This window comes from Rana temporaria, chromosome 10 (genome assembly GCF_905171775.1).
Source record: "Rana temporaria chromosome 10, aRanTem1.1, whole genome shotgun sequence".
Classification (NCBI taxonomy): Eukaryota; Metazoa; Chordata; class Amphibia; order Anura; family Ranidae; genus Rana; species Rana temporaria.
In genome coordinates, this window is record NC_053498.1 from 71,469,747 (window position 1) to 71,497,417 (window position 27,671).

General features: G+C 44.2%; 1 protein-coding gene across 1 annotated transcript; it reads left to right on the top strand.

The window, feature by feature from the left end:
• The first annotated feature begins 1,069 nt into the window (after positions 1-1,069).
• On the top strand, positions 1,070-27,587 carry CD3E (CD3e molecule). The gene is made up of 6 exons (XM_040326906.1): positions 1,070-1,228; positions 11,301-11,333; positions 15,123-15,359; positions 21,513-21,668; positions 21,990-22,033; positions 27,476-27,587. Exons 1-6 carry the CDS (start codon positions 1,180-1,182, stop codon positions 27,530-27,532), a joined length of 576 nt encoding a protein of 191 aa, XP_040182840.1. The 5' UTR covers positions 1,070-1,179; the 3' UTR covers positions 27,533-27,587.
• Positions 27,588-27,671: the final 84 nt, after the last annotated feature.

Consider the following 27,671-nt stretch of genomic DNA (forward strand, 5'->3'; position numbering starts at 1 on the left):
CCAGTTCACCAAATTTTTGGCTGAATTCAGACCTTAAAACGGACCAAAAGACGCACAGGACACCTGTGCAAATTTGCGTCGGAGCCGCACGGGAGATATGTGAATCGGCTCCATAGAGAGCCGTACAAAATCTTCAACTATTGCAAATTGGATGTGGAGAACCCTGCATCCAATTGCATCCAATTTGCAATAGTGTGAACCCAGCCTGAACGTTTTTAAACTATTAGGTAAAAATAAAAAGCCCTTATGAGAAAATAGTGCGCAATTCAGCAGAAGCCGTTACAGAATCCATTTATGCTGTTTTTGCAGCCGTTCATCTGCTCCGGAAAGACCTATTTCGTGAACATCAAATCGGAAAATCTATGTGGTTATAACTGTGGGTTTATGCATTTTCAAAATGTTTGGTTACTCTGATAAAAGCAGGTGACATTGTATGGCAAAATGACTTGCTTAGATATGAGAAAGACACTTACAGGCATAAGGGGTTGAAAAAAAAAAAAAAAAAAAGTTGTAAAGGAAACGCATAGGCTAGAAGGCACACATCAAAAAAATTCAGTTAAAGCGGTAGTTCACCCACAATCCCATGATTTTACCATCGAGACAGGCATTGTAGCGCGAGCTACAGTATGCCTGTCCCGATTTTTTTAACCCCGTACTCACCTCGTAGTCGTCCATCGTAGATTCCGGCTCCCGCGGGGAATGGGCGTGCCTATGGAGAGGGAGGATGATTGACGGCCGGCCCTGGCACGTCACTCTCCCCGAAGACAGCCGGAGTAGGTCTCGGCTCTTCACGGCGCGTGCGCACAGGCTATGCGCACGCGTCGTGAAGACCAAGCCTATTTCGGCTATTTCCGGAGAAGCGTGACGCGCCAGAGCCGGCCGTCAATCATCCTCCGTCTCCAGAGGCACGCCCATTCCCCGGTATCTTCGATGGACGACTACAAGGTGAGTATGGGGGGAAAAAATTCGGGACAGGCATACTGTAGCTCGCGCTACAGTGCCTGATTTAAAGGTAAAAGAAAAAAAAATGTTTTTTTTCCTGTCGATAGGGTGAACCCCCGCTTTAAACAGAAAAAGAAGAGAGAATGTGAAAAAACAACAGCACACAAAGAAGAAGAAATATTTAGCAAAATTTATAAATATAAAGTAATTTTAACTAAATAAGTTTACAAAGGGACAATGAAGATGCAGTTCCTTCTGTCTTTTCTGCTTGCATGGCTATGTGTTGGTGAGTAAGAACTTTTTGGTTTGTCATGTCTATTGTCCATATGTAGATACTCTCTTTAAAATGTATTACAATGATTTCTTATTTTTCATACAGTATAGCAAAAAGTTAAATAGTCTGAAATTAAAAACAAAAGGCAGTATATATATATTAATTGACGTTATTAAGATGACATTTATAGTGATGTGTAGGTAAAAAGATCATGCTTTTTTATTTCAAAGCAAGTTTTGGATATTTATTATAATGTTTATAATTTATGTGGCATGTATATTTATTTGACAACAGTTAAGTTCGAGTTCTCTGCAGACTGGTGATGGATTTAAATTATTATAATAATGATTTAGAAAAGCACATTCTGCAATGTTCTTCACATTTGTATATAATCCTCAGATCCATTTATGATCTTATACAATACATGCAAATTTAATGGAAGACAACTAAACCTGGTCTTAAGCTGCTTCATGTAAATGTACAATAATTCAAATTAGATTATGCGCTTTTTCCATTAACTTGACAGATGAAATGATACTTAAAGCGGAGGTTCACCCAAATAACATTTATATAAGACCAAATTCTTTATACTACCAGGACTTTTTTTTTTTTTTTAGGCTGTACATACCTTATAATCTATGGGCCAGATTCACAGAACAGATACGACGGCGTATCTCCTGATCCACCGTCGTATCTCTTGTCCTATCTATGCGGCTGATTCATAGAGTCAGTTCCGCATAGATAGCCCTAAGATCCGACAGGTGTAATTGACTTAGGATGCAATACTTCGGCCGCCGCTGGGGGGAGTTCGCGTCGTATTCCAGCGTCGGGTATGCAAATGAGGATTTACGGCGATCCACAAAGGTTTTTCCCGTCGTTACGTCGGCGCAAGTCTTTTTTTCCCGTCGCAAAGTTAGGTGCGCTATTAACATGGTGTAAAATTACTCCACCATGTTAAAGTATGGCCGTCGTTCCCGCGTCGCTTTTGAATTTTTTTTTTCTGGCGTAAGTACATTACACACGTCGCGATTCACAAACACGTCGGGCCGCTGTAAGTTCGCACAAAGCACGTCGGGAAAATTGCAAACGGAGCATGCGCAGAACGTCCGGCACGGGAGCGCGCCTAATTTAAATGGTGCCCGCCCCATTTGAATTGGGCGGGCTTGCGCCGGACGACTTTACGTTACACCGCCGCAAGTTTCCAGGTAAGTGCTTTGAGGATCAGGCACTTACACTGAAAACTTGCGGCGGTGTAACGTAAACGGGTTACGTTACACGGCCGCAATTATTCGTGAATCTGGCCCTATATTTGCAATCCGGCTTCCGGGTACTTCTCCCCGCGGCAGTAGGCGTTTCCAAGCTGAGCCGCAATGTAATCTGATGATTGATGTCTATCAGAAAATGTCCCCCCCCCCCCCCGGCGGATAAGGCCCCGCCCCTTGTATTGCGTAGGCACGTCACAGAGTTTCCGAAAGGAGCCGAACAGGTAAAGCTGCGAGTGGGCTCTATACGGCGCCTGCGCAGTCAGCTCTACACGGCTCCTAGTCTGTGCGCAGGCGCCGTGTGGAGCCGACTCGCCCCTTTACATGTTCGGCCGCCCAGATTACATTGCGGCTCAGCTTGGAAACGCCTACTCCTGCAGGGAGAAGTACCCGGAAGCCGGATTGCAAATATAGATTATAAGGTATGTACAGCCTAAAAAAAAATAAAAAAAAAAGTGCCGAATGTACATGCTGGTAGTATAAAGAATTTGGTCTTATATAAATGTTATTTGGGTGAACCTCTGCTTTAAGTTTAGGCTCTCTAAAAACCTAAATATATTTTTCTGATTACCGGTGCTTCAATTTCACTGGCAAATATGACTATTGAAGGACATAAATATTACATTTTGTTGCCTAAAATGGTTAGCAACAAATCGTTGTAGCTTGCTTGTTTTAAATGTGAGTTCAGCATTAACCACTTCAGCCCCAGGCTGTTAGGCTGGCCAAAGACCAGGTCACTTTTTGCAATTTGGCACTGCGTCGCTTTAACTGGCGAGTAACACTTGAGGCCTGGCTAGTAGCTCAGGACTTGAAATTTTGAGCCCTGCTTTAGATAGTTGTCTAGTGTCCCGGTTGCAAGATTTCACTTCTATTTCGGTTTTGAAGACAGCTCAAATTTTTAGATTTTTGGATTTTCTCTAACAGCCTTGGTGGTCACTAGGACTTGGAGACTGTGGGGAGTTGATAGGCTTCTCACTTTGCAAGGGAAGTGGCATTTTGCAAGGAAAATTGTTCCAGAGCTTAGTAAATAAGATTAGGCTTTACTGACTATTATGTGTAAGCAAAAATGTTATTTTATTCTTTTCTTTTTTTTAATTTTATTTGCATGTATTTTTTGCAAAGTGAAATTCACCTTATTCTCTAAGCTCTGCGGACACTTCCCTTGCAAACTGAACAGTCTATCTGCCCTAAGGAAATTTTTTGTATGAACAGCGCACAGGTTATTACATATTAAATTAAATCTCCTAAAGTGCTATGTGCATACTCAAAACAACAACTGTGCAAAAAAGTTTCTAAAGTGCTTAAAGCGGAGTTCCGGCCACAATTTCACTTTTTAAATATAAATACCCCTGTAATACACAAGTTTAATGTATTCTAGTAAAGTTAGTCTGTAAACTAAGGTCCATTTTGTTAGGTTGTTACAGCATTTAGACACTTTATAAAATAGAAATTGACTGGGGCCATCTTAAGTGTGGGCATCATGAAGCCAGACTGTATGACTTCCTGGATTTCAGCCTTGCAGATCTCGCACATGCTCAGTGCTGCACAAGCAGTGTCAGATCAGGTTTCAGCACCTGTGCTGTCCAAGTCACATGATTCTTTGAGACTGGGGAGTGCACAGACTCCTGGAAAGTTACACCCACTACATTCCCAGGAGTCTGTGCGGTGTAGGTTAGGAAGCATTAAGCACCTAGGTGCAGGAAGTGGGAAGATTAACTATTCTGCCTAGCAACAACACTTTGAAGGCATCTAAAAAAAAAAAAAAAAAAATTCGTAAAGGACTAATGAATTTTTTTTAAAACTACTGATGTAATGTTATATTTATGGGTGGAACTCCACTTTAAATATATAAACATTTACATATAAATGTGCTTCACTAAAATACATGTGCAACAAGAACTACAATATTGTACTGTATCTTTAGGAAGCAATAACTAATTTCTTAGAGCAATATTCAGTGTTCACATTAAGACCCCTTTCACACTGAGGCACTTTACAGGTGCTAAAGTGCTAAAAATAGCACCTGTAAAGCGCCTCTCCTGTTTCTCTGGAGCAGTGCGCTGGCAGGACATCAAAAAAAGCAGCATCTTTGAGGCGCTGTAGGAGTGGAGTACACACCGCTCCTAAAGTGCCCATGCCTATTGAAATCAATGGGCAGGGCCGGCAAAGCGCCGCCGCAGTGGCACTTTGTGGGCACTTTTAACCCTTTTTCGGCCGACGTTCCCAACGCCCCAGTGTGAAAGGGCTCTTAAAAGTGTCTTCCCTTCTTGTGATCACATGACATTATCCACTCTTTGACATTGCACATGTGCCCCTCCTTTCAACTCAAAAGTTCTCACTCGAGAACCCAACATTTTTTGACCTCATATTTAAATGAGCAGGTCAGCTTCGCTTTAATGGCAGAACCAGTCTCTCCTGAATTCTTTTTCAATCGTCACAGGAACCTGCATCTGTGACTCCCAGTGGCCTTGTAATGCACCTTAATTACCCAGGATTAAAAGGGTACATATGTCAAAAATATTCTCATCGCATAACTCTTTATTGTCAACTATGCCCATAAAATGATAAATTGGGCTTACATGAAAAAATTTCTAAACCTGCACTGACTGCACCAACAAGCAGAATATGTACCACACATTGCCTCTACTCTGCTCACTTTGTGGGATGTGATATCAAGCTGGAAGTCCCACCCCTATGCATTTCGTCATTCACCAGACGTCCTGAGGAAATCCTCTGCTTCGTGAATGACAAAACACATAGGAGCGGGACTTCTGGTCTGCTGTCACATCCACCAATTATAACGCATGCTGACTCCAGAAAGTAAGTGGATCAACAGGACTGTGTGATACATACTTGGCTGATAAGACCCCTGAGGGTAGGCTCCATTTACACCTAGGCGTGTGGAATCGTGGGCGGAATCGCCGCGATTCTGCCCATGATTTGTACTAAAATCATTAGAATCCCTATTGTATTTCTTAACCTTCTTTTTTTGTGTATCTCTATCTACTTTTTCTAATTTCTTCCTCATATTACTATTAAACTCCTTAGGATTTGTAAACAACATTTTTTTTTTTTTTTAAATAAAAAACATGTTATACTTACCTCCACTGTGCAGCTCGTTTTGCACAGAGTGGCCCCGATGCACATCTTCTGGGGTCCCTCGGCGGCTGTCTCTGGTCCTCCCCACAAGAACTACACACATTCATGCGAGAGAGCTTGCATTGTGTGTAGTCTTTGCGGGCGCGCTCCCGTGATACAGCGAGCCGCCATAGCCGCTCACTGTATCACTCGGCCCCACCCCTCTGCGCGCTGCATCACTGGATGTGATTGAGAGCAGCGCCACCCAATGGCTGCGCTGCTTTTAATCCATCCGCTCTAGCCAATCAGCGGCCAGGCTGAGCGGCGAAGAGGATGTCGGACTTTCGAGGGGACAGGTAAGAATAACGGGGGGCCGGGGGGGGCGGTATGTTCGGAAGTTTTTTCACCTTAATGCATAGAATGCATTAAGGTGAAAAAACTTTTACCTTTACAACTCCTTTAATCTGATTGGAATCATTAATAGGTTCCAATTTGTTCTGTATTACCTCGATCTTCTCATTTATTCGGTCCAATTTGATCTGTTTTCTTCTTAAAACGAGGCCCTGAAGTTCTCTCCCTACCCTACCAGGGCAGGCTGGGGTGGTACAGGGCAGGCTGGGGTGGCACAGAGCAGGCTGGGGTGGTACAGGGCAGCTGGGATTGCACAGGGCAGGCTGGGCATGTCAGCTAAAAAAAAAAACGGGATGGTGTCACCCCTCTAGCGGGTGTCACCCGGTGCGGACCGCACCCCCCGCACCCCCCTAGCAACGCCTCTGATTCAGACCATCCTGGGGGGAAACCTCCCACCTTAAAATTCTAAAAATTAAATTCTCCTTTTGATAATGTTTAAAAGTGAATACGTACCACCAGGTTTTAACCTGTTTTTCAAGTAAATTCTCCAACGTTTTAAGCATACCTGAGAAGTCCTCATCTCAATCATCATCTGATTAGTTGAGAAGACATACTCAGGATTCATTTGTCTATTCGAAAAATAATTGATAGCTTCCATGGCTGCCAGTGGTTGAATATAAAAATATATTTTTGGCTGATGGTCAGCAAGTCTCGTACGCCCACACTTGAATTACCACCACTGCGCCTTAAGGAAAAACACCTGACTAACCTGCTGCCACTTTAATGATGTAGAAATGTGATTGTATTTTTTACCCAAACTCAATAGTGAAAAAATAAGTGGCGCTAAATTACACTCATGTGTATGGAGTTCAAAGATAAACCTAAAAATAAAGACAACTTCATACGCAGTACAATTTAAAGTATCGCTATAAAGATAACAATGTGATAATTCAAATTATCAGTGTAACAATATCACCCTGTGACAAGTGAAATAATACTACATGCAATAAAAAGTTTATAAGCATAATGAAATTCATCCGAAAAACAGCTCATCCAATGTAAACTTTTCTGATCTTCCACCACACTACTGAGTGCCAGTGATTCCGCTACCTTTGTATAACACCGGGCTTTTTTCAGGGGGAACTTGGGGAACACAGTTCCACCACCTCTGCCTCAGACCCTTTGGTGCCTGCTCACCACAATCACTTGTAAAGACAGAAGTCTGGTTTCTGTGTTTACAAGTGACAGCTCTGCACTCTGTGTGTAACCCCCCTAAACTCTGTATTCTGTATGTAATGCAATCCTGGTATTTAATGCACGTTTAAGACCCTTCTACTGTTTGTGAAATATGAACGGGGTTGTGGTTGAGTTCCTGCACCTATTTTCTGAGAAAAAAGGCTCTGTATAACACACTCACCAGATATTTATGCCTTACACTCTTGTGCTTTAAAGCCTAAAACACATGGGAAGGGTTCATTCTGAAAACTCTAGGAACACATGTTGCTCCCATTACAGTGGAACCTTGGATTACAAGCATAATCCGTTCCAGGAGTATGCTGGTAATCCAAAGTACTCGCATATCAAAGTGAGTTTCCCCATTGAAGTCAATGGAAACGAAAATAATTTGTTCCACATTTACTTCAATGGGGTGCAATACGTATTGACGTATTTTACGAACGGCGCAACTGCGCCGTCCGCCTACATATCCCAGTGTGCATTGCGGCTAAGTACGCCGCACGGTCCTATTGATTTCGACGTGGACGTAAATGACGTAAAACCATATTTACGGACGACTTACGCAAACAACGTAAAATTTTCAAATTTCGACGCGGGAACGGCGGCCATACTTAACATTACTATTCCAGCGATTTGATGGAATAACTTGAGGCCTGCTAATGCGTTACGTAAACGGCGTATCTGTACTGCGTCGGCCGGGCGTACGTTCGTGAATAGGCGTATCTAGTGATTTACATATTCTATGCTGACCGCAATGGAAGCGCCACCTAGCGGTCAGCCTAAAAATTACACTTTAGGATACGAGGGTGTAGGACACTTACGCCACTCGTATCTGAGCCTAATTTAAGCGTATCTGGTTACCAGAATACGCTTAAATTAGCGCAGACGCAAATTCTGACTTAGGCTGGCATATCTACTGATACGCCAGCCTAAGTCTCTCTGAATCTAGCTATTAGTTCCCGAGATTTGCCGAGGTCAGCCGTGCTGTCCTCGAGCCTTTCTGTGCATTTCTGCTCGGCTCCGGCGCCCCCCCACCTCAGGTCAAACGCGGTACTGCAACCGCTTTGGCCTGAATCATGCTCCTTTTGTGAGACAACACTCACAAACCGAGTCACGATTTTTAACAATACAGTGTTCGTATTTCAAGACGCTCGTTAACCGCGTTACTCGCAATCCGAGGTTCCACTATATTTAGTTATGCAGTCTCTGATTCTTTAACTGTGTCCCAAAGATAGCAAAATAACAAATGTATAATTTTTCAAGACATATGCCTTTCACTGAATTTGTTAAAAGAAACTTGTATTGAGAAAAATGAAGGTTGCCATTGTTGATAAGAATGTTGCTAAAAATTCTAGTTCTCTGGCTGCAATGCTGATCCATGGACTTCAGTGCTTTCTGATTCACATGCAACTGGTAACTTGTATGTAAACCAGGTGTTTTTACATACCTGTGATTTCCTTGCCTCGTAGTTTGAGGAGAGGCTCAAATTTTTGAACCCTGAGGCCGCGTACACACGATCAGTCAAAACCGTTGAAAACGGACTGAAGGACCGTTTCATCGATCCAAACCGATCGTGTGTGGGCCCCATCGGTCAGTTATCCTTCGGTCAAAAAAAAGAGAACTTGCTTTAAAATTTGACCGATGGATACCTAACCGATGGGTCAAAACCGATCGTTAGTATGCAAAAGCATCGGTCAAAACGCAGCGCATGCTCAGAATCAAGTCGACGCATGCTTGGAAGCATTGAACTTCGTTTTTTTAGCACGTCGTGTGTTTTACGTCACCGCGTTCTGACACGATCGTTTTTTTAACCTATGGTGTGTAGGCACATCAGACCATCAGTCAGCTTCATCGGTTAACCGATGAAACGGTCCTTCAGTCCGTTTTCATCGGTTTTGACCGATCGTGTGTACGTGGCCTGAGGGTCAGTGTGATAGTTTGGCCTCTGCGATATGGAAAGTGCTCTCACCAGACTTAAAGGATCACTAAAGGAATTTTATTTTTAGCTAAATAGCTTCCTTTACCTTACTGCAGTACTGGTTTCATGTCCTCATTGTTCGTTTTTGCTTTGAAGTTGCTGTAATTCTGCTGTGATCTCCACACTTCCTGCTTGTCTGGCTCCTTATGAAAAATCTCATGGCAGCTTTTCACTGTGGTCCAAGCTGTGTGTCTAAAACTCCTCAGAACCAATCAGATTCATTTTAAAAACAAAACACTGCCCTGGATTTGTTTGTTTTTGTTCTGTGGGTCTCTTTACTTCACATAAACATGAAACCAGTTTAAAAACGAAAGTGAAACTGTAGGCACATTATATGATTGAATTTAATCTATTTTTAATCTTTTTTAAAAGGAATCAGTTAACTTTTATGTCTCTATACCCTGTAAACAGTCATTTCAGCAAAAAAAAATGTTTTCCTTTAGTGACCCTTTAACTAGTGCAGTATATTAGACATTGCTGTGTGTGTGGCCAAAGGTGTGGCCAAAAATGACCGATTGCTGAGCCTCAATCTTTACTATTTCAATTGTTTTTCACAATAATACAGTGGCTGTTATAGAGTGTATGGTATGTAGCAGCAGGGAGGCCAGTGAGTGGTATGCCAGTGCAGGGCAGTATGTCAGTGCAGGCCGCTCAGCTATCCCCATGAGATACACACCCCCATTACAGCAACTGCCACCCCGCCAGAGAAAAAAAAACACAAACAGAGGCCAAGCCATCTTCCCTCCAGGCCCTCACATAGCTCTGTTCTTATGTCAAACATGCAGCGCCAGTAGGCTGGCTGGTTTGATCTCTTGTACGCCCCCTTCCCAAGTTCCGCCCAATTACTGCTGCAAGCCTTGCATCAGCCAATAAGAGTCCCCAATATAGAAAACAACCGCTTAATCAGCTCAGCTGCTGGGGGAGGAGGTAGGGCGTGGGATCTGTGTCCACACCTGTGTTTGTGAACCCACCTGGCAGCACAGAGGGGTTGCCCCAGTCATCAGAATTGAACTATCCGTGACCGACCTTGAATTTCGGGACCCAGCAGTTTAAATTCCATCATCCTGAGACCCAGAAGTGAAGGGAGAAGAGCTGCAGCCGGGCACAGTGCTGGATCAATTAGAGGAGATTAGAAAAGATAGCTAAATATTTTTTAGGGAATGCATTAAGGTCAAAATCATATAGGGCTAGATTCACATAGATCAGCAGATCTTTAGATCCGCGTGATCTATCTGATTTAAGATCCGCTGGCGCAAGTTTGAGAGGCAAGTAGCTAATTCACTAAACACTTACCTCCAAACTTGCGGCGGCGGATCGTAAATCCCCCGGCGGAATTCAAATTCCGCGGCTAGGGGGAGTGTACTATTTAAATCAGGCGCGTTCCCGCGCCGATTTAAATGTGCATGCGCCTTCCGCAAATTTTCCCGGCGTGCATTGCTCCCAATGACGTTGCTAGGACGTCAGTGGTTTCGACGCTTACGTAAATGACGTCCATTCGTATTCGAGAACGACTTACGCAAACGACGTAAAAAAAACAAAAATCGACGCGGGAACGACGGCTATACTTAACATAACAACAGCAGGGGTAAGTATACGCCGGGAAAACCGCTACGGAAACGTCGTAACAACACTGCGTCGGGCCCGCGGACGTTCGTGAATTGGCGTATCTCGCTGATTTACATATTTCTCGATGTAAATCAGCGAGAACGCTCCCCGCGGCCATTTTTTAATTGCAGTTAAGATCCGACGGTGTAACACAGTTACACCTGACGGATCTTAGGCATATCTATGCGTAACTGATTCTATGAATCAGGCGCATAGATACGACCAGCCTAAGTCAGAGATACAACGGCGTATCAGGAGATACACCGTCGTATCTCTCTGTGAATCTGGCCCTTAGACTTTAGAAAGACTTTAAGGTTTCTCATTTCAGGTAGAAGTGAAACATATTGAAATAAGCTTTACTTTTTCTACTATCTTGAATTGTCGTTCTCTACTCTTTCCTGGGAAAACTCCCAAAATACAATTTTTTTTTTTGTGCTTTATGTTACCTGTTTTCTTTTAGTAAAAATAAAAATGTAAATGTCAAAATTTGAAAATAACTTGAATATGAAAATACTTGAATGTGAATTTGTTTGCATTGGAAATAAACAAATCCATTTTTTTGTCCTTGTTTCAGGAATATCACCTGCAGAAGGTGATTCAAGTACCGGTAAGTTGAAATTATATATATACTGTATATATACCCTTGTCAGTTTTTTTTTGTTTGTTTTCTTATGCTATCTGTGTCAAATTGGGGAGATTTCTCTTCACATCCTGTCCCGTAGTCAAAACAGGAAATGAGAGGTAAATCTCTCAAAAGTAACCAGGGCCACCAGAACTAGTGTCCCCATTGGAAAATGTCCCCTTTATTCCTGTTCCCGCTATTTTGTGACGTGCCGACTCAAAATTTAGGATTTTCTTTCACTTTCATTTTCAGTGATAACAGTAAACAAGACAAATAGAGAAGGGCAACCTCCCTAACGAGGGTGGGGGGTGGCACAGATAGCAATAAAAACCTGACAGGTGTTCTAATGCATTTACACTTTATCCAAAACAAAAAAAAAGTTTTAGTTATACAGTTGAACCTCGGATTACGAGCATAATCCGTTCCAGGAGAATGCTCATAATCCAAAGTACTCACATATCAAAGCGAGTTTTCTCATTGAAGTCAATAGAAACTGAAATAATTAGTTCTGCATTGACTTCAATGGCATGCAATACCGAATGTGGGCAGAGGTGGGGGGTGCCAGAGAGCGCCAAAAAGGCCCAAGGACACAATTGGCTCGTTTCCTGCGCCAGCCGAATGAGGTACTGCGGGCCAATATTCGGCTTTTCTCGGCTCCTGCGCCCCCATACCTCAGGAGCGCAGACTGACCTACAGGACAGTTCAGGAATGACAGCAGCCCAATTTCAACAAATTGTGAATGGGAGCAAAATAACTCTCCCATTCCCCACTAAATGTAGCGTAGTGCCCATACTGAAAGTAAGGGGGCGGTACATACTTTTTCAGACTTTTTTCAGACGTCCCTCTGTCCTTCTTTCCTTCACATTTGTCCCTCATTTTGGTCTGATCTATATAGTTGTATATAAAATGCACTTTCCTAATGCCAACATGGCAGCATACATAGGAATTCCAGCCTGAATTTACCTAGTCTTATAAAGGCCCCTCCCCCTCCTGACACCTATTCTGACCAACCTGTGTTAGGCTGGATTCACACCTAGGCAGTTTTAGTGCTTTTTGCAATTTGCAGATTTGCACTACAGAACGTGTTCCATAGGAAACCATGTTAAATGGACTGTAGTGCAAATCTGCAAAATGCAAAAAGCACTAAAACTGCCTAGGTGTGAATTCAGCCTAAGGCCCCTTTCACACTGAGGAGTTTTTCAGGCGGTACAACGCTAAAAATAACGCCTAAATACCGCCTGAAAAACTCCTGCTTCAGCCTTCTCAAAGTGAAAGCCCGAGGGCTTTCACACTGAGGCGATGCGCTGACAGGAGGGAAAAAAATCTCCTGTCAGCAGCATCTTTGGAGCGGTGAGAGGAGCGGCATGTATTAAAACAATAGGAAACCGAAGTAATACCTGCAGAGGCGCATTGCGGGCGGTATTAACCCTTTTTCGGCCGCTAGCAGGGGTTAATACCGCACCACTAGCGGCCTAATCCCACATTTTGTGGAATATATAAAATAACTTTACTCATCTTAGATTACAAGGACAATCAAGACCAGTGGTCTCCAAACTGTGGCCCGTTGCTTGTCTTTATCCGGCCCTTCTGTTCACTGATACAAGACAATATTCCTCAGACTGACACCAACAATGGGGAATAATTCCTTCTACTGACATCAGCGATGGGGCACTATTCCTCTTACTGACACCAATGATGTGGCACTGTTCCTCCTACTGACACCAGTGACGGGGCACTGTTCCTCAAACTGACATCAATGATTGGGCACTGTTCCTCAAACTGACACCAATTATGGGGCACTGTTCCACCTACTGACACCAATGATGGGGCACTATTCCTCTAACTGACACCAATAATGGGGCACCGTTCATCCTACTGACACCAATGATGGGGCGCTATTCCTCTAAATGACACCAATAATGGGGCACTGTTCATCCTACTGACACCAATGATGGGACACTGTTCCTCCTACTGACACCAATGATGGGACACTGTTCCTCCTACTGACACCAATGATGGGACACTGTTCCTCCTACTGACACCAATTATGGGGCACTGTTCCTCCTACTGACACCAATGATGGGGCACTGTTCCTCCTACTGACACCAATGATGGGGCACTGTTCCTCCTACTGACACCAATGATGGGACACTGTTCCTCCTACTGACACCAATTATGGGGCACTGTTCCTCCTACTGACACCAATGATGGGGCACTGTTCCTCCTACTGACACCAATGATAGGGCACTATTCCTCAAACTGACACCAATGATGGGGCACTATTCCCCTTGATGAAGATACGATTACCCTTTATCGAACACGTGTATGGGAGGGGCCAGGACGACACGACAGCCAGTCTACCTGCTTAGGAGGAAACATACACCATTCCAAAACCAGCCGCTGTAATATTTCATGCCATACACAGAGTTGTGCAATAACGCACCTGGTACATGTGAGTACCCCACTGGGGGGTTGTTCTTATTTGTTTAATAAAAGGTTTATAGCGATATCACACTATCAAGGCTTTTTATTCCCCATTATTCCCAAGATACTGCGTGGGAAGCCCAGGATCCTGTTACCATTATAGAACCCAGGGGTGGTTCACAAGCGTGTACTGACTGGGCATAATCGCTAAGTCGCACGCTCCAAGGTGAGCATTTAATACCCAGGGGGGGGGGGGGGGCACTGGAATGAGAGCACTAATGCATGATCTGCAACACCTGTCAATCATTTTCAGACGCATGGATTTAGAAGCATGTCAGCAGTGCTATTACTGGACACCACGCATATGCACTTTTTTCAACAGGACTGTCACAGCATTGTTTTATAAAAAGACTTGTTTTTGCACAGTAGCATTTTTGCCATTTAAAGTGGGACTAGTGTTGTTCCCTATATACCACCGGACACTTATCTGTGTTACAAAGCACTTGGATGCACAAGAGCACTTTATTATTAGGCTCCATTCACACCTAGGCGTTTTCACGCCCGCCGCCCGCCGCTATTGCAGCCTGCAATACGCTGGAGGGGTGATTTAACATTGTCGGCTATGGAGATAGCCGACAATGCTACATCTCCACGCCGAACGCCGAAACGCCTGAAGCTCAAAACAAGTCCCTGACCCTTTTTTTCAGGCGTCTTCGGCGTTCAGCCATATTACACAATGTGTAATCACCCCTCCAGCGAAAATCGCGGTAAAAAACTCTGCGTTTTGTCGCGGCAAATCGCGGTAAAAAACGCCGCAATTTGTCGCGGCAAATCGCAGTAAAAAACGCCGCAAATCGCCTACGCCTAGGTGTGAATGCAGCCTTAATGTTTTATTTGACATAATTATTGTTTTTATTTTGGTCATATCACATCTATGTCACATTAACACTACATGTGTTTGTTTTAATCTTCAGCACGCGTTTATTGTGTAATATTCCAAAGCAGCGTAGAATTTTTTTCAACATTTTTGGTTGCATGCGTTTGTACACAAGGAGCGCTGGACTTTCCCAGATATAGACTTTTATTTTATAATATTAGATTGTGTAGTAGCGCTACACTTATTTGGCTATAATATGGTTAGAAATATATGTTTTAATTTTTTCATATTTACCAATCTTAAACAGATAAAAAATGTTGATCCCCACAAAATACTGTGAAGTTGTAATAAGGCTTATATGTCGTGGAATAATTACAAATACCCTATGTGCAAAATGTCAATTAGGTCATATCATTCTACATGTTTCCATATTGTTCTCACTGCCATTTTGCAAACTCTTGTTTATATTATAGGAGACATAACGAGTTATAAATACAAGGTGGAAATCTCTGGACGTTCGGTGACGATCACTTGCCCTCCAATGAAGGAAAATGAGGAGGAAAAGAAGAAGGAGGAAAGGAAGCTGACCAAAAAGGGAAAAGCTGCAAAACTTGATGATGATGGATCATATAAAAAAGAAAATTTTTCAGCAGATGATAATGGGGATTATGAGTGCGGCAGCGGCAGGCATCTCTACTTAAAGGCATATGGTGAGTATCAAAAGGTTGTTAAATAAGTCCCTTCCAGCTGTCCTACCTTCCTATATTTCGGAGAAAGCCTCGATTCCAGCCATCTGTCCCAGAGTTAAGCCATCTATCTAGCGCAAAGCCCTAATCTCGGCAAAAAAAAATGCCCCCAGGATGTGCAAAATCAAAAAGTGGCTTTGGCTGCAATACTCACCTGCTTTCTTGTGCTGCCCCCCACATTAATGCCTTTCCGTCACTAGATGTTCTCAGTCTGCGGGTGTAAAATGATGCCCTATGGGACGTCACTATAACTCCTTACACTGATATCCAATGATGTATGTGGTGACGCTGATGTCATAACATCCACACCCAGGGGCGGACTGACAACTCATGGGGCCCCCGGGCAATAGAAGATTATGGGGCCCCTCTGGCTTACAGATGGCCACCACGCCAGGAGGTAGTGCAGAGGCGGGCAGCTAAAATCTTGGGATATTCACATTAAAAGCATGTCATTTTCGGACATATCAGGGACAGATCTAAAAAAAACACAGATTTTTACATACTGTCCCTGGTTTTACTGAGCCTGGCAACCCGGATGGGGCCCCCTAGTGGCATGGGGCCCTCGGGCAGTGCCCGAGTGACTCAATGGTCAGTCCGCCCCTGTCCACACCCCTCTCTTCATCACTGAGAATCACCCAGCACTGGAGAAGAGGCAAGAAGAGGACCCTGTGTGTCAAATGACCTGCCTGAAGGCATTTTTAAATATTCGGTATAAAAAAAAAAAACATAAGGTACAATGGGGTGGGCGGGGGAATCCAGGGGGGAAAGAAGCAACCGTGGGATGAGAATCCCAGAACTCCAAATGTTGTCAGTATGTTTTTAAGCAAATCCAATTCAGGTTTTCTACATTTTTATGTCCTGTTCAATATTGGTATTTTAGACTCACCTACCTGTTTTACAATTTGGTATGACTAAAAGTGGCCATACAATGTGATTGTACAATCTCCTTTGGATTTACAACAACTATATACTGTAATAGGTTGACACAGCTAATCAATAAAATCAATTTGTATGCAGTCTGGCAGGCCCTTGCACTAAATGGTGGATCCAAATGAGATTGTACATTAAGATTGTATAGTGTATGGTGAACTTAAGGCTGGCCATAGATGGATCAAAATTTGGCTGGTTGAGCAGCAGTGACGGCTGGTGGTAATTTTTTGTTTGGGAGGGCGGGCGGAAAACAGTGCACCCGCAAGCCCAAGCTCCCCCCCTCCCTGGTCGGGTCCAGTTTGTCAGCTGGCCGTTCGGTGCACTTACCCCATCCATGGCGGCTTCCCCTGTTCTCCTCTGCAGGCATCACAGAGGTGGGCATCATGCGCAGCTTCTCCTTTAGCTCGACGACTTCCATCTCCTGCCTCCTCGATGGCCAATCAGAACGCTTCTCCTTTCGGCCAATCTGGGAATGGCTCTCAGCCCCGCTTCCTGATTGGCGGAGAGGATATTCAGGGTAAGAATAGCGAATATTCATTCACTATTCTCACACAACTGGGTGGGCTCTGTTTGCACCCTATTTTGAAGCCTATTAAAGCCTCTGGCTCTAATCGGTGCTTCAAAAACACCCACCCCGCTCTGGAATTCATGCATCCGGCATCCTGAAAGGGGCCGGACGCATGGATGGGGAGACAGCGCCGTGCACCCTAATGGATGGGCCGCCCCTGTTGAGCAGGGGTCTATCTATTGATCGACACCTCTCAAACTAGACTGTTGGTAAAATTTTGTTCAATCAGCGCTGCAGTGCAGATCAGTGCATTCTGACAGTGGAGGAGGATTCTTCCATCCACCTTGCTTGTGTGGAGGAGGAAATCGTTTTTTTTTTTCCATCAACCAATGGAGTCCACTATGGTCAGCTTTAGGCTGCATGCACACTGGGCTTAAAAAACTCCCTATTCTTTTCTCATATCGAGCATTTTTGTACAGGAGTTTAGGAGAGTTTGGAGAGTTTAGTGTTTTTTCTGCCAGAAAACTCCAATTTAAAAAAGCAAACCAGAAGTATTTTTTTTTTCCTGCCTCTAAATGCTGAGCCTATAATATGCCTGTAATCTTCCTAATGTGCATGAACACATAGGATAACATTGATCTGCTTCTACAGGCAAAACACAAAACTCCTGGTGAAGCTGCGATTTTTAAGCCAGTGTGCATGGACCCCAGACAAGGTGTGACTTAAAGGGGTTGTAAACCTTCGTGTTTTTTCACCTTATTGCATCCTATGCATTGAAAAAAAACCTTGCACTGTCTGGCCCCCCAGCCCCCTCGTTTTACTTACCTGAGCCCTAAACAAGTAACTCAAAGCTTTTTCTGTTGTATTGGAATCCTTGATCTTAAAGTGGAAGTTAACTTCCATGCATGACTTTACCTATAGGTAAGCCTTATTATAGGCTTACCTATAGGTAAATGTAAATATCTCCTAAACGTGCGCCGAGATATTTACTATAAGTGCCGCCAGTGACAGCCACCCGTGCCGTTTCTTCAGAGCCTGTGCCGTGACTGGCCGCTCCCATGCGCATGCGCGGCAGTGACATTATCGCTGCTTCGGTTCAGTCACAGAGCCAGAGTCCGCGAACTCCGTAGCAAGATTGGTAAAGATGGAAACAGCCTCCAGGTCTGACATCTCGGCGTAGGAGTTTAAGTTTAACATCATTTGCTAGTATGTAATGCTAACTAGCACATTATGCCTTTAAGAAACTGGATGTCATACAAAGTGCAGTGCACAGCACTGATAATGGCATTTCTTTTGGCACAAGGAACATATTATATTGACTATTGTTGACAAATAAAGGTAATAACCTTATGCTACATTGACATTTAAAGTCGCTTTCTTTCTCCCCACAGAAATTGCCCACGGACGTTTTAAAAAACGGGCTGTAAAGCTAGTACAGACGCCAGGAAAAAAGCATTGTTTTTAACGCAATTTTTTCCAAGTTTTGCATTGAATTCAATGCACAATTCGCCGCGCTAGCTTTCAGCCGCGTTTTTCTTTCTCTATTCAAAATCAATGGTTCCCTATGGGAGCCCATTAATTTAAATAGAGGTCGCACCAGAAGTCTGATCAAGATGATCCGACTTGCGGGGCGACTCGTGTGCGGAGAATCTTGAAGGGCAACCAAAAAAAATTTGTGTGAGGTTCCCCCCAGGATAATACCAGACCCTTCGGTCTGGTATGGATCTTAAGAGGAATCCCCCACACCAAAAAAAATGGCGTGGGGGTTCCCCCAGGATCCATACCAGACCCTTATCCGACCCTTATACGAGCACGTAGCCCGGTAGGTCAGGAAAGGGGGCGAGCTCCCCCCCTCCTAGACCATACCAGGCCACAGGCCACATGCCCTCACTATAACGTTCATGGTACAACCGATCTATACGTTTGCCCATTCGCACAAGCACGGGGAAACAGGGGCGATTTGAAAAAAAAGTTTACATTTATTTTATAAAAATTTTAAAAATATTTACACTATTCCTTTTTTTTTAAAAATCACTTTTATTCCTATTACAAGATATTCAAATATCCCTTGTGATAGAAATAAAGCATGACCGGTCCTCTTTATGGAGACATTTGGTGTCTATAAGACCCCAGATTCTCTCCTCTACCCTTGAAAGGATGAGATAAAAGAAACATTGATCTCATGCTTTTCAGAAAAGAAATTGCAGCGCCCTAACCAGAAGTGACAAAAATGCTTGTCGCTTCCGGGCTCCTAGACCAGGGGTCTCCAAACTTTCTAAGCAAGGGGCCAGTTTACTGTCCTTCAGGCTTCAGGGGGTTGGACTGGAGCCAGTGGGAGTAGAAAATGCCCCAGCGTCAGTGCCCCATCATTGGTTTTAATGAGAGAAATAAAGCCCCACTGAAGGTGTCAGTAGGGGAATGGTGCCCTATCATTGGTGTCAGTTGGTGGAATAGTGCCCCAAGGGCCTGATAAAAGCTAGCAAAGGGCCACATCTGGACCATAGACCAAAGAGGTGATCGGAGATGATCCGTTCCCCAAACACCTTTTAATGTAAGTCGGCGCAACCACTGGATCTGATGCCGGGCTCTCTGTCGGGAGGGGAGAGGCATCAGTGGGAGGCACTAGGAATAGTCACTAGGATTGCTTTTTTTTTGGAAGAGCAACGTCGACTGAAGGAAACAATACTGGGGTTATGGCTGACAGCTGCAGCCATAACCACAACTCTGGTATAACCACTTGAAGTCAATCCTGTACATGAACGTAATTTGGCTAGAAATGTATATACAGGGATGGACTGGCCATCGGGACTACAGGGAGATTCCCGGTGGGCCGCTGGATCAGTGGGCCGGTCGGAGATCCGCTGCGATCTACCCTTCAATCGCCGACAGCTGGCGCCTGACGGGTAGATCGAGATTTAGTGAGCATGCAGAGTAGTGCGTAATATGTTCTCTTTCCTGTCATGGCACTCACGCTGCTCTCCGGCTTCACTGCTCGGTTCCCTACGGCACATTCGCGAGTCGGGGCTGCGCCGTCTGACTGCCTCCCGCTGTGTACTGGGAGCCGAGTGTTCATAGAACACAACGGGGGGCGGACGGGAGGTGACGTCATGCCCACAGTCTGCCCAAGACTGTGTGGCCAGAAGTGGGTGCAAATACCTGTCTTTAGGCAGGTATCTGCACCCCCTCCCCCCTGAAAGGTGTAAAATGTGACAAGGGAGGGGGGAGGGTTCCGATCAGCGGGAGTTCCACTTTAGGGTGGAGCTCCGCTTTAAGACAAAAAAGCTAATAAAGAATACATTGTTTTCTTCCAATTCACAACAAAGCTTGTCGTGCAAATAGTTAGTTCAAATAACATAATTATTATGCTTAGTCCGAGTTACAGTCCATAGGATGTGATAAAAAAAATTGTTTACTATTTTTTTCATTCTTTGGTTAGGTTTAGTTTACTCTGAAACAGTGTTAGATGGTCCGCCTCTATTTTTGTGCTATCACCATGGCTTCTTGCTCCTCTCCCCACTACCTCTGACCTCATCACCCTTTTCTCTTGTCTTTGCTCTCCCTCTCTGGCCCTGCTCATCTACTATTGTTTACCATCTCCCTTCTTTCTCTAAGCCTGTTCTCCAATTCCTGCTCTCCATTTCCAGTTCTCCTCCTCCAGAGGCGGCTCTAGGCTTTGTGAGGCCTTAGGCAAAACTTGACATGGGTCCCCACTCTCGCCCATGATGGGAAAAATAATTCGAGGACAAGAGCCTCTTCCCCACAACCCTGGCCGGTGCCTGTGGGGGTCTGCGGGCAGGGGGGCTTATCGGAATCTGGAAGCCCCCTTTAACAAGGTGGCCCCCAGATCCTGCTCTTTAATAACTAAGGGGTGGGGGCCACCCAGTGATGTCACCTGGTGAACCCGCTCGCTTGTAGCGCCATTGACTGAGTGCATGCTGGGTCATTGACGTCACAAAGGGTGGTGTCATCGTTATTTACTGGTTGTTAGGGACACTGGCAGCCCCGCTCCTGAGTCAGGGCTTATAACACTGCCTGAGCACATCAGCGTTAAGGTCCCCTGTCCCTAAAAACTGGGGTGATGCATTGGGTTAGGCGGCCATGAGGCCCCTGTGAGTGTGAGGCCTTAGGTGACCGCCTAATTTGCCTAATTAAAGAGCCGCCTCTATCCTCCTCACACAAGTCACAGAACAGCAACATCATGCAAAAAGTGCCAAACACAATTCACATAAACTTTCTGGTTTACTAAAGGCAAATACGCTGTGCACTTTGCAAAGTGCACTTGCATACTGCAAGTGCAGTTGCTCCAGAGCTTAGTAAATGAGCAGAAGCTCTGCTGACTTCAATCATCCAATCATGTGCAAGCATTTTGTAATTTCCCTTGCATGTGATTGAGTACTCTTTGCAAAGTGAAGCCTTACCTCATTTACTAAACTCTGGAGCAACTGCACTTTGCAAAGTGCACAGCTTATTTGCCTTTAATAAATCAACTCCAAAGTGTTGCCCTTTAAAGAATACCCTGTCAGGAGCTCAAGACATTCACTTTAATACATGTTCAGTTTGTGTCAGGGATTGTTATCCAGTCTTTTCCAATCTACATGTGGAACATTCCAATTAATGGAGCTTGTGGAAGGGATGGCAGTGTAACCTATCCTGAGCTAACGTTCTCCATTTCCTTGCAGTATGTGATACCTGCATAGAGGTCTCCGTTCTTGTGGTAGCTGGTATCCTGATAGCTGATTGCCTGGTGACACTTGGTGTGTCTCTTTTGATTTATTTTGGACGCAAGAAAAAATCTGCTAGAAGCAGCGAGATGGCACCTGGAGGCCGAAACAGAGGTAAAATATACCAATATGGGAACATCATCGATGTATAGAAGTTTTTGACCTTTTTTTAGTAAATTTACTTTTTTTAATTGTATTTGTTTCATTTTGAACACTACAAATTTAGAAGGGTTTTATGTAACGAAGCTAATGCATATGTATTTATTTATGTACAGTATCTCACCTTAGGAAGCAGTACTTATCAAAATCAAAACTGTAAAATTCCAATATATTGTACAAAATTAATGACACAATACCAAGAGGATGTAAAGATCTTATAACATCGGATCTTATAATGTAAATAACACAACTTTGTTTCTTTTTGCTGTTTATCAGGGAATAAAGAGCGCCCCCCACCTGTTCCTCACCCTGATTATGAGGTAAGTTGTGTTGGGGGTATTTGACGACTAGTTGTCAACAAGACAGCAGGTGGATCAAGCCTGCCATTTTTTATTACCTGAAGCTTGGATCAAGCCTGCATTTTTTTTTTTACTGTGCACCATTATAACCTTGAGCACCATGCAGGCTACCTGCTGGCGTCAACTGATGAAATCATAGGTTGATAAGGGGGACATTGGGCACCTAAGGACGTTCTTGTCCTACCCTCCCATGCCCCTCTCCACCACTGAGTTCACATTGCCTGAATGAGGGAGATAAACTAAGAGAGAAAAGAAACGCTGGAATACAAGTAAGCACTAATGTGCAAAAGTACAATGCATTCATAAAGTATTCAGACCCCATGGGCGTCCGCTCCATAGGGCAAGGGGGGTCGTTTGCCCCCCCCCCCTGGAAATTGCCAGGGAGAGCCAGGAGCAGGGCCGAACTGGCCCTGGGGCCGCCTTAAGCGGTGACTGCAGCGCTCCAATCCTTCTGTCCTCCGGCACTCGTATCGTATGTCATGGAGCTAGGTCTGTGTGCAAGGTCCTGCCCCCCTAGCTCGGCTCGTCTGATAGTCTTCTAGTATTCCGCCTATCACACGAGCCGAACTAGGGGGGGGCGGGACCTTGCACACAGACCCAGCTCCGTGACATACGATACAAGTGCCAGAGGACAGAGGGAGGGGAGCGCCGTTTTATATCGTTTACCAGGGCTGTGCTTTGTTTGTGCCGACATCTGTTGCCACAGGTAACACTAGACTATTTTCTGATGTGTTTTTAGCAAGTCTGGAAACGCAGAGCAAACACAACATGCCTACAGCATAGTTTCTAGTCCCTTATTTAGAGTGCCTGTCCCTCTTCTGGAATCGAATCCATTTGTCCCTCATTCCAAAAGGTTCCTCTTTTAGACCTGAAATAAATATACTGTCAATATAGTGTAGTGTTTCAGTCAAGGGAAAGGGGTCCAGTGATGCAGGGTGCTGTGTAATGTAAAGGGGTCCAGTGATGCAGGGTGCTGTGTAATGTAAAGGGGGCCAGTGATGCAGGGTGCTGTGTAATGTAAAGGGGGCCAGTGATGCAGGGTGCTGTGTAATGTAAAGGGGTCCAGTGGTGCAGGGTGCTGTGTAATGTAAAGAGGTCCAGAGCTGTGGGGTGCTGTGTAATGTAAAGGGGTCCAGAGCTGTGGGGTGCTGTGTAATGTAAAGGGGTCCAGTGATGCAGGAAGCTGTGTAATGTAAGGGGGGCCAGTGATGCAGGGTGCTGTGTAATGTAAAGAGGTCCAGAGCTGTGGGGTGCTGTGTAATGTAAGGGGTCCAGAGCTGTGGGGTGCTGTGTAATGTAAAGGGGTCCAGAGCTGTGGGGTGCTGTGTAATGTAAAGGGATCCAGAGCTGTGAGGTGCTGTGTAATGTAAAGGGGTCCAGAGCTGCAGTTGTGGAGAGGGGGTACACAGTAGTTACAAAGCGATATTTAAGATGCAGGGGGCACAGTGGGGTGTTTTTACATTTTAACGTGGGGGCACTTTTAACTCCCGCTAGCAGTTGAAGAAAGGGTAAAATGCGACTGTATATCGCCGCTGCTGAAAGCGCGCCCCCCCATGAAAAAATTTCAGCGGACGCCCATGTCAGACCCCCTTAATTTTTTAAAATGTTGTTATGTTGCAGCCTGATACTACAGTTGTTTAAATTCATTTTAATTTTTTTTGCTCATTAATCTACACTCAGTACCCCATAATGACAAAGTGAAAACAGAATTTATAGAAATGTTTTCAAATGTATGAAGGAGGAAAAACTGAAATATCACATTGGCATTAGTAGATCCTTTGCAACAACACTTGAAATTTAGCACATTTGCCTCAAATTTCTCTTGATCGTTGCTGAGATGTTTCTACACCTTGATTGGAGTCCACCTGTGGTAAAATACTTAAATTTATTGGAATGATTTGGAAAGGCACACATTTCTCTATAAAAAGCCTCATGACTGACAATGCACAGTAGCTTCCATAATTCTCAAATGGAAGAGTTTTGCACAACCAGGACTCTCTCAAGAGCTGGTCGTCTGGCCAAACTGATAAATCGGGGGAAAAGGGTCTTAGTAAGAGAGGTGACCAAGAAACTGATAGTCACTCTGACTAAGCTCCAGAGATCCTGTGTGGAGATGGGACAATGTTCCAAAAGTACAACGATCACTGCAGCCCTCCACCGATCTGGGCTTTATAGCAGAGTGGCTAGACAGAAGCCTCTCCTCAGAGCAAAAAAAAATTACAAAAAGTTTACAAAAAAGAACCTGAAGTTCTCTCAGACTGTGAGCAACAAGATTATCTGGTCTGATCAAACCAAGATTAAATTGTTTGGCCTCAATTCTAAATGTTATATCTGGTGGAAACCAGGCACCGCTCATCACATGCCCAATACCATCCCAACAGTGAAGCATGGTGGTGGCAGCATCATGCTGTGGGGGTGTTTTGCAGCAGCCGGGACTGGAAGACTAGTCTGGTTTGAGATAAAGCTAAATGGAGAAAAGTACAGATATATCCTCAATGAAAACCTTTTCCACAGCTCTCAGGACATCAGATTTGGCTGAAGGTTCACCTTCCAACATGACAACGATCCTAAGCACATAGCCAAGACAACACAGGAGTGGCTTAGGGACACCTCTGTGAAGCCCCGTTCATACTGCAATTTTCTGCTTGAAGCTTGGAGCTCTAATACGCTCAATAAGCCAAATCACATTAATTTCAATAGTCTCTGTTCAAATATGAGCATTCTGTCGCCTTAAGCAAAATGCCTGTCACTCAAAAAAGTACACAAGCTTCTTTTTAGTAGATTACATTACATTTTGGGCCCCATAGACTTCAATAGAAATGCCTGAAAATAAGCGACATGAGCATTTTACAAGATTTTTGTCACACATTTTCTACTCAAACAGCAGTTCTCCATCCCTACTCTCCCCCCCCCCCTCTAGTGCTTTCTATTGGCTAAACAATAACGCCTGCAGCTGTGAAACGATTGTAATACACTTCCAACACTGCTCAAAAACGTTCAAATAAAAACGCCTGAAAGTTCCTCTGCTCAGGTGTGAACAGAGACTGATTGTCTTAGAGTAGCCCAGCCAGAGCCCCCACTTGAACCCTATTGAACATCTCTGGAGAGACCTAAAATGGTTGTCCACTGACGGTCTCCATCCAACCTGACTGAGCTTGAGAGGATTTGCAAAGAAAATCCCCCAATTTAGGTGTGCAAAACTTGTTGCGTCATGTAACCCAATAAGACTCGAGGATATAATTGCTCAAATGTACTTCAACATGATACTGAGTAAAGGGTCTGAATACTAAAATACAATGTGATTTCCATTTTTTTCGTTTAATAAATTCAGACATTCCTAAAGTTCTGTGTGTAGATTAATGAGAATTTTTTTTTTTTAACAACATAACAAAATTGAAAAAACTGAAGGGGATCTACATTTTTTATGAATATATATGTATATTGCTTTGTAAACATAAATAATCTCCAACATTGGATGTCTTACGATGTTGCTGCATTATGTAAAACTAATAGTTTGGTTTTCACATTTTAAAATGGGATGTTTTGAGAATGCGCAGAATGTTAAAGGATGCACTGACTTAATGTGGTTGTAAAGTCAGATTTTTTTTTTACCTTAGTGCATTCTAAGCATTAAGATAAAAAGCCTTCTGTGTGCAGCAGCCACCCTCAGCCCCTCTAATACTTACCTGAGCCCCATCTCTATCCAGCGATGTCCACAAGTCCCTCGGCCGTCCAGGATTCTCCCTCCTGATTGTCAATTACCCAATCAGGAGAGAGAGGGGGTGAATGGACACACGGAGCTGCAGCTTAGCTCAGGTGCCCCCATAGCAAGCTACTTGCTGTGGGGGCATTTGACAGGAGGGAGGGGCCAGGAGCACAGAAGAGGCGCCCGAGAAGAGGAGGTTCCAGGCTGCCCTGTGCAAATCCACTGCACAAAGTAGGTAAGTATAACATGTTTATTATTTATAAAAATGATTTACAATCACTTTAAAGTTATGACTCATGGTTAGTTTGTGAGTCAGAAATTGGGTCATGGTTACTGCAGGTCAGGCTGATTAGCTCCACAGAGTCAGCTCTCTGGTACCTCCCCCTGGATCTAGAAGTTTGGAGAAGCTATTAGAAGTTAGTGGACAGAGGCAAAGAGGGCTAATCTGCAAACTTGGCAAATCCCCAAGCAGAATGTCCTGGTAGGGTGGCTGAGTCAGTCCTTAAATACGGTGGAGCCTAGCCAGCAGGGGATTCAGGGGGAAGATGGAGTGCTGAGTGCTAGGAGGGAACCTTCGATCTGGGGGGGGGGGGGTCTCTGCTTCCAGGCTGGGGCTCGGGCTGGCTTGGGAATATTCTGACAGCATTACGATTTGGAAAGGAATCTTGCCGAAGAAGCAGCAGGTAGCAAAGAGGAGAGAGTAAGTGCATCAGCACACCAAGGGATTTACAAGGGGGTGACTGCAACATGTAGCAAGCTTTTAGAAAGACAGCACTGTGCTTAACCCTTTCTACCCCTTTCCCTGGGAAATCTTCAGAGCAGCAAGGTGGGCTGGTGGACAAGCAGCCAAGAGGGGTGTTAGTTCCTGCAGGCCGTATAGCTGGAAGCAGTTCTACAGTGGAGAGGTGATACTCCTGTATGCAGATTGTCAAAAAGGGGCTTAGAGCTCCTAGTCCTCAAGGGACTTTTGCTTATTTGATCACTAAAGACTGTTGTTGTCCAGGAAGGAGAACAGTCCAGGATTTTGTACTTGGGAAAGAAGTTGTCCCTATTCATTGTTCCCATAAAGTTGGGCATCACATACTCCTTTACCCCATCCAAGTTATTACCAGTAATAAAACAACAAAAATAAGCTCAGAGATTGTTTTCTTGTGGCCGGATGCAAGTGAAAAATGCTGTTTCCTGGCTGTGCAAGAGTAGAGGAACCCCTGTGGGGGTAGTGTTTAAGGCTCATACACACGATCAGAATTTTTGACAACAACGGTCCGACGGACGTATTTTATCGGACAATCCGACCGTGTGTATGCTCCATCGGACAATTGTTTTCGTTTTTTCAACGGACTAATGTTCGATTTGCATGCTCTCAATCTTTCTGGCAACAAATGTCAGTTGGCGGATTAATCCGATCGTGTGTACACAAGTCTATCAGACTAAAGTCCAATGTACAAACACGCATGCTCAGAACCAATTCTAAAGATCAGACAACAATGGCAGAAGTTGCCCAAAGGGTGGCGGTAAAGAGCTGAAAAAACACGTGATTTGGTGAATGTTGGCTGAAAAAGTTATGCCGTGTGTATGCATACCGAGTCCGATCGTGTGTATGAGGCTTTACACTCACTATCCAAAACTAAAAAATGTTTATGTTAAGGTGCACTTAAGTACAGTTAGAATTAACATTCTGTTTTTTTTTCTTGCAGCCTTTACAAAAAAGAGGACAAGTGGTATATGATGGGCTAAACAAACATTTCAAATAAGTGTACAGTACTATACACAATCTTGCAAAAGTCTTTTTACATAGCGTTAAGTAAAACAGAAAAAAAAATTTTAACCTTAGATTGAGGCTCATTTTGTCAAGGGGAATCGGCTAGTTTTTTTATAATTGAAGCTGTACTT